Consider the following 12,579-nt stretch of genomic DNA (forward strand, 5'->3'; position numbering starts at 1 on the left):
TTGCTGAACTTCTAAAATGTATAAGTGAAAATTTTTTTTAAAGAATTCTCAAAATTACAAAATATTTAATAACTTTAAGATTTGATAACTATTATTAAAGAGTCAAATAGTATAGTATCAATTTAAGTACTTCATATAATAATTGCATGATATTGTTATATTTATATCAATTACAAGTTTTTTTTATTCGATACACCTAATTTTTTCTATTTATTAGAATTTTAGAGTACAAGACAACTTATAGTAAAATTATGCAGATATTTTACAAATAAACAATTGAAACCTAGATTATGTGAATAAAATTGATTAATTAGCAAAAAAAAGGTTATTCAAGAATAATTTAATTTTTCAAATTAATATTTAACTATTTTTTATATGAATTCTTAAGTTAGGTTTATATCTAGTTGAAATTGAAGTTGTTATTAATGATACATGAATTATTGATCTTAGATTTGTGCAATGTCTAAATAATGAATATTCACATTATCATGTGATAAACAAAGTTGATTAAAAAAGTTATTATCTAATTTACCATCTTTATTATTCACTTACTTAAAGAAAATCTTTGCTTTTGATTAATATATCTAAAGTAATAGACTAGACTCGTGCAAAGAAAAATCAATCAGCCTATTTATACAAAAAGAGTTTCTAGACTGATAAAAATTATTTTAAATTAAATAGAAGGAATATTTATTATGATTAGCTTATAAATAATACAATTGAAAGATGTTTAAGTAGATAAATCCTGACAAAAAAAAAGAATTCTTATTCAAAAAAAAAGTCAAAAATCTGTTTATTAGAAATACTATTATAAAGAAAAGAATTGTTGAAAATTCTTAATACTTTTGAAAATCATTAACATGCATATGCTGATAATTAATTTAATGTTAAAATACATATATTTTAATATTAAATTAATATTGATTTTTGTATCTCGCAAAAGTTCAGAATTAAAGTTTGTTCAATTGTGTAATTACTTTAATTCCGTAAAAAGTATGTACAATATACAATTATCTGTATTAATAATTATCAGGTAAGAATTTCAAATTTTTTAAAAAATTTATAACTAAATTTGTAACAAAATAGTAGACCGGAATCATTTAGAAAATTCAAATAAGCACTCTAAATTAAACAAAGCTAAATAAATTCACTTGGGATTTACTCAATATCTAACAAAAAAGCAGTGCTAATTTTTTCAACGAACTTATTCAAAATATTGGTTTAACTTTTATTCACTTTCTACAAAGGCATTTGCAGAATAGAATTTGCTTCGAGTTTGAGAATGAAATTAACATCTTTAAAGTCAGTCCAAACAAGATTCTGTTAAAAAACCCATTCTTGCAGCAAGAAATAAAGAATACTTAAAATTCAAGTCCAACTGAACATTCACAAACTCATTTCTTTATTTAACCGAACAACTTGTGAAAAAAATAGCAACCAGCTTTCAAATTTAACTGAATTTTTAAACGTATATTGTTTTAAATTATTGTGATAATTTAAAACAATTTTGATGAGCTTTCATGAGAAAATTTTTCAAAATTGATTCTCCTTCATTTTAACTTGATTAATATCCAGCTATCGAGAAATACAACACATACAGATAAAATTTAGAACTTGATCTTACAGAGTTAAAGATCACTTTTAATCACAATATTTGCAATGTTGTCTTTTTCCAGCTCCTGGTTTTATAAAATGTTGGGCACTTGGGTTAGTAGGACAATTTGTAGAGAGACATCCCACAGGTTTAACAAGTGGACGACAATTAGGGTTATAACAAGGAGGTATTTTCCCATCTCCCGCAGAAGAACGATAACAACTTCGAGGCATACTAGTACTAAGCGGTTTAATACCACGAAAACCCGTTGAATTCCCACCAGTTTGTCCGGAAGATGAACCTGTAAATTGCGTACTAGAACTTGAGGAAGTCCCAATAGCTCTACTTAATAGCCGAGCAAGACCTAGTGAGGAGCCAATAGGAATAGGTCCTTTTTGCGGATTTTGAGGACCTTGTTTGAATGGAACATGTTTCTGTTGTGGACCAGAAGGACCAGATACAGTATTACGTAATTGAATAGCTGTTTTAAGAATCCCTCGACCTCCAGTTCCAGCTAGGGGACGATAGAAACCAGACTTCAATTTTATAAAGGAATACTTGGAGGCAAAATCTGGATTAATGGATGTATTTAAAAAATCATTAAAGAAAACCTGATCTGATAAAAGCAATAAGAAATTGAATAGAACAGTGAAAAACGAAAACAACTTCAAATAATTAAACATTCTTAATAATTGTAAACTTCTTTTATAAGTGGAAGAAAAGATATTGCCGGGGAGAAACAGTTAGAGGGGAAACGCTTTGGCGCCATATTACGTATCTTATCAAATTAAAGAGTGAAAAAATTTGATTGAAAACAGAACTCAATTTTTCTTAATATTTGCGTTCATCTTTCCTATGATATTGGAATTGCTTGCTTTGTGTTAATTTATGTCAAAACTTCATGAATGTTATATTTTTTTTCTAAAGAAAAAATGCTGTAATTAACTACCATTCGAATCATTTTTTTTTTAAATAAGTTTAAGTTGATGAAGAAAAATGATTTCACTAAGTGTTAAATGATTGTTACATGAAATGTTTGCTTATAATTTTTCTCATTACTTCAGAAACTAATAACCATATGTTTTTATCATAATGAGATGATATTTCTGTGAAAATTAATTTATTTTGACTTAATTTATAATGGTTGATAAAATTTCTAATCACAAAATATTTGTACACTAACTTGCTATTTAGCCTATTATTTTTGTAACTTAATATTTCAAAATATTATGTGGAAGAGATCGATCAACTTTGTTAATAATATATTGATAAATTGTAGCAAGTTCAATAATAAGTATTATAGCTGAAATAAGGAACGATATTCTGAGAAGATAATATTATTTATTAGATAATTATTAAATAGGTTGAAATTATTATGCTTAAATCTTGTTGTAATAATAAATTAAAGTGCTTTTTCTTATAATTATTAAAAAGGCTTGTTTAAATTACAAATTTTTTTTCGAAAAGCTAAGAATTTGTTTCCCAAAAATATCTAAATACAGAAAATATTAAATATTTTGAATTAAAAAAATGGTTAATGATTTAAAATATAAATTATCTTTAAGGAGTCTATATTGAATAATAATGATTTAATTTATTAATATAAATTAAGATATTCATCAATTTGATCCGAAATCACAATTAAAAAAAAAGTGAAAATTTGGCAATATTTATTTTAATACAGGATTTTTTTTTCGAATTACAAAAATTACATTAAATATTTAGTACTTTTCTCATAAAGCAAATTAAATTATTTTTAATAGTTTATGTTTCTTTATCAAAATGATTAAATAGTAATTTAATTTGTTATTAAATAATCATTACATTTACAAGTTTGAATTCATTTATTGTAATAAAGATTTATATCTATATTTTTACGTGTATAATAACTATTTTAAACATGTAAATTAGAATTAGTTAAATTTAAATGTAAAATATTAAACGAAAAAAAATATATCAAATTGATCCTTAATAAATCTAATAAATCGAGTTCAACAGATTTTGTTGAAAAAAGTGTGAGAACTATACTATTTTCTTAACCTCTGTTTGCTGTGACATAATTCCTTTTTTTGAAATAAATTTTTTTAAAAAAAATATTATTCAACAAGAGATGAAACAAATTTTTCCATATTGTTTTTGAATTAAATTACTTTTTGTGAATTTCAGTGAAGATTTTGTCTAATATGTTTGAGCATTTCAACAATGGGAAGTTTGTCAGTAAGACAACTTATTCTTTTAATTAGATATTATTATTTGCAAATTTATGGATTGATACTAATCATCTAGCTACTTTAAGGCTTATAGTTAATATTTATATTATCTTTTGATTTATTCAATTATTAAATCTTTCTTGACACTAATTTATTCTATTTATAAATATATTTATTGATATTGATGTAAATTTTTCATGAAAAAACAGAATAAAAGACAAATTCGTAAAGTATAAGATTACAAAATTTTCTATTCACTTATAGTTTTATTGAATTGTAAAATAAGTTATGAATAAATAGTTTGGAAGTTTTTTTACTCCTAAAGAAATGATGTTCAATTTTAATTATATATAATATTTAAAAGATAAATAGCTTCTTAATAGATTTTTTTAATGAGCTTAAAATTAAATGGTATTTTTAATCATACATTATTCTCTAACATACTTCTAATAAATTCAATTGAACAATATATCCCAAAATAATTAATTAAATATATTTTTAATCCAAATAAAATTCATTATTTATTTTGAAATAAATTTTTGAATTATATGAAGAAACAGTTATTAATTTACGAGCAAATATAATTAATTATTAATATTTGGATGGATATTTAATATATCAAATAATCATCTCTACCATACGTAAGATATGGCTTTCAAAGAAAAAAAAATATGTAAATAAATTTTCTTTGAAAATCAAGTATTTGTAATTCTAAGTTCATCTTAAAATTGGATATTTAACTAAAATTGAAGAAAGTTGAATTTAAATTTTTTTTTTTTGCCTACATTATTAATTCAACATCAATAATAGATAAGATAAATTCACTTAATATAATTATTTTTATCATAGGATATATTATTAATATTAAAATTGATCTTTTTTAATAAATATACTTTTTTTAGACAAAGGATAGTGATATTCAAACTGGTGACTATATTTGTTTAACAAACTTTAGTATTAATAAATCTTTATAAAAGAAATACAAATTTAATTTAGAGAAATATTAAAAATATTTAGCTCATATGATTTAAATTTCAAAATGAAAAAACCAAAATAAATTTACAATTTAATATCACGGAAGGGGGGGAGAGAGAAAAAAAAAGTCATGAACAAAATCTATTTACTATAATTCATTACTTCTTTTACGATTTCAACATCATGAACATGACTTTCTCTTAATCCAGATGTTGTTATTTCAACATAGCTTGATTTCTTCCATAATTCTTCAATTGAGGCAGAACCTAAATAGCCCATGCAGGATCTTAGTCCTCCAACAAGCTGATATACTACACCTTCCATTTCACCTTTATATTTAACTCTACCTTCAATACCTTCTGGAACCATCTTGTTTTCAGGTCTTTTCTCTTGGAAATATCTATCCCCACTACCACTCTTCATTGCTCCAACACTTCCCATGCCTCTATAATACTTATAAACAGTATCGCCTATAAGTTCTTTTTCACCTGGACTTTCTTCAGTGCCAGCAAGGATTGAACCAATCATTACACTTGAAGCTCCAACAGCTAATGCTTTTCCAATATCACCACTATATCTTATTCCTCCATCTGCAATGATCGGAATACCAAATTTACTGGCAACTGATGAACATTTCTCAATTGCAGTGATTTGAGGAACACCAACTCCTGCAACAATTCTTGTGGTACAAATACTTCCTGGACCAATTCCAACCTTTATCCCATCTGCACCATTCTCAATTAATTCTTTTGTTGCTTCTTCTGTTACAACATTCCCAACAATTACATCAATATTCATTTTTGACTTAATTTCTTTCAAAGTTCTGATAATGTTAAGGGAATGGCCATGCGCTGAGTCTAATACAATCACATCTACTCCTGCTTCTACTAATAATTTTGCTCTTTCTATTTCATTTACACCTATTGCTGCTCCAACTCTTAATCTACCTTTATTATCAAGATTTTCATTGCTATAAGCATCAATATTATTGTTAGACTTTGTATCTTTTCCATCTGTACTTTCTTTGTCTAAATTTTGATCTGGAGTACTTTCATTCTTTTCTAAATTAGATATCCAATTCTTGACTTTCAATACTTCATTCACCTGACTTTCCATATCCATATTTTTGTGAATAATTCCAATCCCTCCTAGTCTCGCCATTCCTACTGCCATTAAATGTTCTGTTACTGTATCCATTGCAGAGCTTATCAGAGGGATTTTTAGAGAAACATTTTTTGTTAATTTTGTTTCTAAGCTAACTTCTCTTGGTAGTACCTCTGAATAATTTGGAACCAACAAAATGTCTTCGAATGTTAAGCCTTTTCCTATGTTTTTTGTACCCATGTTTGATTATTTTATCCTTAATTGAAATAGTCGATATCTAATTAATATTTATCATATAACAGGAATTTGGCGCTTTTAACAAAGTGTCCAATTTGACATTTGTTTTATTTGGCTAACACTTTTATGTTAAAAAAAAAAATGTTAGGAATATAATTAGCTTTTAGTATATAACATTAAATATAGAATCACTTCACGTTGATTCTGTCTAAACTTTTTTACATGATCATTATTATAATTTTCACACTTGAATAAAATAATATGTTGGCGCCAATCCACTAAGCATTCAAATTATTTTTTTTTTTATAATGAAGATTATTTAACTCATTTAATTCTAGGTTGGTTAAACTAAATATTACTAGTATAATCAACTTTTAGGCTGTCTTGATTGATGTATTTCTGTTCATGATTATTAAAATTTTAGTAAAATCAACAAGAATTTTTTTTTTTTTTACAAGCAGTTAATAAAACCATTCAACTACCTTTCAGTCAATGATTAAAAATTATTATTGAAAGACACTGCTTCACATTATATTTAATTTAAATAAAAATGCGATTCTTATTCATTTGATTAAATTACCGAAACAATGATTAATAAATTCTTTCAAATTATTTGATTTTTTCCTTCATTAATACAAGGGATAATATTTAAAAAAAACTAACAAAAATGATAAACTCATTATTTTTATTATTATTTTAAATGTATTTAAATATCTTGATTTCAATAAATATGTTCAGTTCAATTTTTATAAAGTTTAAAAAAACGGGTTGAGTTTTGACTTATTCATTCAAATAATATGAAATAAAGTTAATAATCAAGTCAAAATTTTGTAAAAAATAAGTCAATCAAATTTGTGATAAAGTAGAATATTTGTACAACCAAGCTTAAATAATAATTGAAATACATATTCATTCATATTATTTCAACGATATTTAAAAAAAAAAATTAAAAATAATTACATTAACTACCCAGTTTAGAAATAAATATATTTATAATAAAGAGTAATATAATGCGGAGACTTATTATTCAAAGCAGAGATTTTGTATATTTGAATGAATAATAATTAAATTATATCCTTCAACCTTTCAAACCTTGACATTCTTTTAAAGTATTCTTCTGAAATTAAAACAAGTTCTTGTTCTAAAATCCAGTTTTCCAATCTTAAGCGATAACAGTCAACTTCACCTTCTTCCTTATTTTCCAATTTTGAAATACAGTGTAATTCATAAGAAATTGTTTTGCTTATGAGTAATTGCTCAAATTCTGACATAACTCTTCTCAAGAATGATTTTTCAACTAAAACAAATTCTGATTCTACCAAAGCTTTACCAGCTCTTCCCACAAATCCAGTATGATTGTAAAACCTATATTGAGTTGAAACAATATTTGATTCAATTGTAAAACATTTATTCTTTTTAAGATTCTTCTTTTCTTTCAATATTTCTGCTTTATTCTCCAATAAATCAACTAAATAAAGAATATCACCGCATTTTGTTCCATCATGGTACTCGTTTCCATTTTCACATCTTAATCTGTAATAAACAGATAAGAAATATGAGTATTCTTTAACAAGACCAATAATTATTGAGTATTGTGGTAATTTCTGGTAACAATCTAATGCATAACTAGTATTTGAATATTTGAACAAATGGCTATTTCTTGATTCTTCTGAAGGGTTCATATCCAATATTAGTATATTTGTAAATAGAGTCGGGACTCTTTCTGTAATATTATACTTTGAATAATATTCTTTTGTTTCATTTTTTTCTTGTATGCCTTCTTTTAACGACAATAATGAAAAGTTAGAGATGCTTTCGGAATTTCTAAATCCAGTCTTTGTTAAAAAATATGTTGCAAAAAGAAATAAAATTTCAAAAATTTTCATGTTATTATCGAAAAGCAAGTAATAAAGAATTCCACCTAAAATTTATTTTACTTAATTTATATTTTGTTTTTTTAATTAAATATTTGACTTAATGTTTGTTTGTCTATAAACCGGCATTATTTTTTAATTAAATTCAATTTTGCCAATTTTGGCTCCAAACAATTTATTAAAAAAATTGTTTTCTCCCTAAAACTGTGTATTTTCCTGAATTCAATATTTTCATTTCAAATTATTCACTTTGAAATTTATTTATGTTGTGTTATACTATTGAAGTTTCTTTTTTCAATTAAGTTGATATGTTAATATTTTGACGAATTAAGTTTTCTTTAAGTCAATGCGTATTTATCAAATTCAAACCTTTTGTAACAAAGATTCCGTAAACAATAGATAAGTAGCAATTTGAGAGAATTGCCCAATATTACATAAAAACAAAAAAGACAAATATTACACACTCATTAATATTTAGAGATAAATATAGTTTGAACTAAAAATATGTCGCTCATATAAATAATATATAATAATCTCTTGCAATATTAAGATCAAGATCACAGAATAATTTTTATTCTCTAATACTTACTTCAAAGACCGGAATAATTATTGAACAAACGCCGCAAATGTACAAAAGCTATTTGCTATCGTCTCACATAACTAACAAATAACACATTTAAAGTTTTGTGTCATATTCATTTCCATTTACAGGAGGGGATGATGATGATGATGAACCTGATGATGAGGAACCTGATGATGAGGAACCTGATGATGAGGAACCTGATGATGAGGAACTTGATGATGAGGAACTTGATGATGAGGAACTTGATGATGATGAACTTGATGATGAACTTGATGATGTCACACTACTTGTGTCATCGTTGCCTTCATTGTTATCCTCATCTCCTGATTGATAGCCCTCATTACTAAAGTCAGGACCAGAAGTACCGAGAGATGGAATTCGAGAAGTAAGTCTTCCATCTGAGTCTCTCATCTGTAGACCACCTGAATGTAAGTGTTGGAAATCAGTTGGATTACCAATTACCATTTCTGGTTGCTCTTCTTCTTCACCGCCGGAGCAACAGCAAAGTGCCCTTCTAAGCCTCTTGCAAAATCCACCACCGCATTTAACCTTGACAAAAGAAAGTTCGTAGTAACTACTTGATGCAAGATCAGATTCAGTAGAAGTAAAGCTGTAAAAGACAGCAATAACAGCCAATATTGAGATAATCGACAAATTTGATAAAAATTTCATTTTTGGGAAAAAAATAAAAACAATGTAAAAAGTGATTGAACTGAGGAAATTCTTTTATTAAGTTTCATGTCAGTGAATATTACTTATAATTGATAATATATTGCTTGAAGTTAATGTAAATAGACCCATTGTTATAATAACAATAGATCAACGTCCAGTATCGCCTCCCGCTTATGCCTTTAAATGGTGGTATCGCAAAAAAAAACGTCATGGCGGCAATGCAAAACAGGGTGGAGGGAAATGCAAATGCGTCCTATTTTGACAGTAGTTTAGGAATAAAATTTGGCAAATGAAAATTCGCACTTAGTAATTTGACTGATTATTACTTTTTTTAATTCTTTTTATTTTTTGAAATTGATTTTGAAAAGATTGAAATCGTAATTAGGCGAGGTACTCAAGATATCCATAATTCTAGAATTTAATTATTGAAAAAATAAAATATTAGAGCTAGATTGTCAGAAATATATTAGAAACATGAAATAAAATTAGTGTCATTATTTAATCAATATTGTAAATTAGAGAGTTGAATAAGTGAGTTACTATTTCCAATTCTTGCTTCAAGTTCCTTTAGGAGCGAATAATTAGGATTTATGAAATTATCAAAAAAAAACACAATCAATGGTAATATTTAATTCGACTTTTTCCACAAAAATACAAGATCTTGAAAATTTTTGGGATCATATTTACACATTATTTCTTAAATTTGATAATTAAACATTATATGAAATTCCAAGTAATATTTCGTAATCTTTTATCTGAATTTCAAATGTTAGTAATTACTTTTCTGAAACATATCTTTTGTAAAAACCGAAAGATATTATGATACTGTAATAACACATATATTTATCCACGCATAGATGAATGGACCAAAGCCATAATTACTCTGAGATATTAGTTTAAACATTTGAAATAACTTCAGTATAAAACATATAATTAAAGCGAAATTTAATAAAAAAAAATATATCATTACACAACTTTATTAATTTTTTTTTTAACAAATATAACCATAAAGTATAAAAAGTTTTCATCCATTCTCATATTCTGTATTAATTACTTTTCTAGATATTGGATTTGAAGTTGAAGATAGTGGTAGTATTTGAGATAGTAGAGTGCGATTAAACTTCAGAATAAGGATATATCCTACAATTATAATCCATTAAGTGTTTTTTGCAAACTTTCTTTTATCTTACAAAGAAGTTCGATTTTTGTTTAGTTGATTTGGTTACTCTTTTAAGATTCAATAGACAATCTCAAAATAATTTGGTTTGAAATATATATCTCTATATCTATTTCTTGACAAAGAACAAAAGATTGTATTTGGTTTTTAATTAATAATTTTTGCTTACTTTTTTTATAATTCAAATATTAATAATTCTTTTTAATCAAAAAATCCTGTTTGTTACCGCTGATTTGATTGTTGAGGATGGTGGTGGTGGTGGTGGTGATAGTGGTGGCGGTGGAATTGCCGTTGATTGATTCTCTCTCCTCTTTTCTACTGATTCAGGCTCGTTATTAGTCTCAAAGTGGCCTGATTGATTTGAAATTGATTTTGCTCTTGCAGAATTACCAACGAGGCCATATTTATTAAGATAAGGATTGAAAGTAGGCTTTTTCGGTATTTCAGGAGGCGTTTTTTCAAAAGAATATATTGATGAATTAGGTGGAAGAAATCTAGATCCAGTTCTCCTAAGGGATCTTAATCCCAAAGTAATTTCTTCTTTATTAATGATTAGTGATGAACTTTTGAATCCTATTTGACTATTTGCAACTTTCTTTTGTGGGTTTTGTACAGTGCTTTGCTTAATTGTCGGATGTAGATTTGGAGCTTCATCAAAATGATGAATATTTGTTTTAAGAACTGGGGCAGGATAAGAAGGTGGAGGAGGAATGTCTGATAATTGTTCCATACTGCTAACATGACTTTGCTGTCCTGGTTCTTGTGGCTTCTGTCTTTGATAATCATTAAAACCATCATACCTATAGTTCAAGTATGGATTAATGATCTTTCCCTTCTTTTTTTTAGACGAGAAACAACAAGAGCAAGAACTATCAGATTCATATTCATCTTGAGTGGATTGAAGATTTTCATCAATAATATTTTTTCCAGGATAAGAAGATTTAGATTTTTGATATTGAGTATTATCTGACCTATGATATTTTTCGTCTCCTGGATGGCCTCCATCTCGTTCAACAAATGTTACACTTAAATTTGATCTTTGTCCGTTTGTTTTTAAACAACTTTTAGTTGGAAGAGTTTGAGGGGTATTAGAATTTGATATAAAATACAAATTTGAAGCTCTGTTTGTTGAATCTATCCCATTATTTTGAGTATGAAGTTCATCTTCTTCGTTGTCAGAGTTACAACAACATCCATTTTTAATATTACATTTTTAATGAAGTTTAATCTTAATTAAAGAATATTCTAAAATTTGATTTTGCAAGCAATAATTTTTCACACTATATTCATAAAACACTACAATAGAAACAATTTGTGTGAAAAATAAGAATACATTACTGTAGTAACTCGCCATCTTAAATCATTTATTACATTAGTATTCCAGTTTTCTTTATTTCAACCATTCAATAGCAGTAAATTTAAAATACAAATATTATAATAAGAATTATTGGCTCAACTGAATTCAGTGGGGCTTTATTTTAAATAATTGTGAATAAAAGACATATTTACAGTGCTAATCCAAAACCTAGTATCTTTAATTTTTATTTGTATCTTATTGGCGCAATTTCAGAAAAATTAAATGCAAATTCATCTCCTAAAAAGACTTTTTTTTCTGAAATATATTCCTTTTTGTTGAAAAAAACTCATTTGTTATCGTAATATATTTGATTAAGTTAATGTCTCTTTTTTGTTCTCATTAAATTTTGCAGTTTTTCCAGTTTTTTTTTCAATTTTTTCCACTTTTAATTTCTTTGATAACTATGATCTGTGTGTTACTTCACTACATAGAAAATTTTATTTTAAATCTAATGAATACAAAAATGACCTTTTGTATATGTAACAAATTTAATTGTTTCATTATTTTAATTTTATATTTTTAATATTTAATTTTAAGTAACTCATGTATAGTAGTTTGTAAATATGAAAATGTAAAGTTAACAAATTTAATAACTAAACAGTAGAAAAGAGAATTAACATTACAGAAATATTAACTTTGAAAAATTTTAAACTATTATATTTATACTTTGAAATTATCAATTAGAGTATATTTTTAGTTTATTTTTTCTTTTATTCAATTTATATGATCTAAAATCAAATAAAGATAATATATAAATTGCAATAATATTCTATTAATAAATTAATTAACTAGTAAT

General features: G+C 25.6%; 5 protein-coding genes across 5 annotated transcripts; all 5 read right to left on the minus strand.

Moving 5' to 3' along the window:
• Nucleotides 1–1,641: 1,641 nt before the first annotated feature.
• On the minus strand, nt 1,642–2,277 carry cgd6_10 (hypothetical protein with signal peptide and cysteine rich region at the C-terminus; the record flags this gene model as incomplete). Its single annotated transcript, XM_625341.1, has 1 exon — nt 1,642–2,277. The coding sequence occupies one exon, from the start codon at nt 2,275–2,277 to the stop codon at nt 1,642–1,644; it is 636 nt and encodes a 211-aa protein (XP_625341.1).
• A 2,643-nt stretch (nt 2,278–4,920) lies between these two features.
• On the minus strand, nt 4,921–6,129 carry cgd6_20 (inosine-5-monophosphate dehydrogenase; the record flags this gene model as incomplete). Its single annotated transcript, XM_625342.1, has 1 exon — nt 4,921–6,129. A coding segment is annotated over one exon (1,209 nt), but the record flags the coding sequence as incomplete, so codon positions are not given.
• Nucleotides 6,130–7,184: 1,055 nt separating this feature from the next.
• Nucleotides 7,185–8,006, minus strand: cgd6_30 (conserved hypothetical protein; the record flags this gene model as incomplete). The annotated part of the gene is made up of 1 exon (XM_625343.1): nt 7,185–8,006. The coding sequence occupies one exon, from the start codon at nt 8,004–8,006 to the stop codon at nt 7,185–7,187; it is 822 nt and encodes a 273-aa protein (XP_625343.1).
• Nucleotides 8,007–8,670: 664 nt separating this feature from the next.
• Nucleotides 8,671–9,249, minus strand: cgd6_40 (conserved hypothetical protein; the record flags this gene model as incomplete). Its single annotated transcript, XM_625344.1, has 1 exon — nt 8,671–9,249. One exon carries the CDS (start codon nt 9,247–9,249, stop codon nt 8,671–8,673), a length of 579 nt encoding a protein of 192 aa, XP_625344.1.
• Nucleotides 9,250–10,631: 1,382 nt separating this feature from the next.
• cgd6_50 (hypothetical protein) lies at nt 10,632–11,156 on the minus strand (the record flags this gene model as incomplete). The annotated part of the gene is made up of 1 exon (XM_625345.1): nt 10,632–11,156. The coding sequence occupies one exon, from the start codon at nt 11,154–11,156 to the stop codon at nt 10,632–10,634; it is 525 nt and encodes a 174-aa protein (XP_625345.1).
• Between the last annotated feature and the right edge of the window lie 1,423 nt (nt 11,157–12,579).

Source organism: Cryptosporidium parvum, chromosome 6, assembly GCF_000165345.1.
Source record: "Cryptosporidium parvum Iowa II chromosome 6, whole genome shotgun sequence".
NCBI lineage: Eukaryota > Apicomplexa > Conoidasida > Eucoccidiorida > Cryptosporidiidae > Cryptosporidium > Cryptosporidium parvum.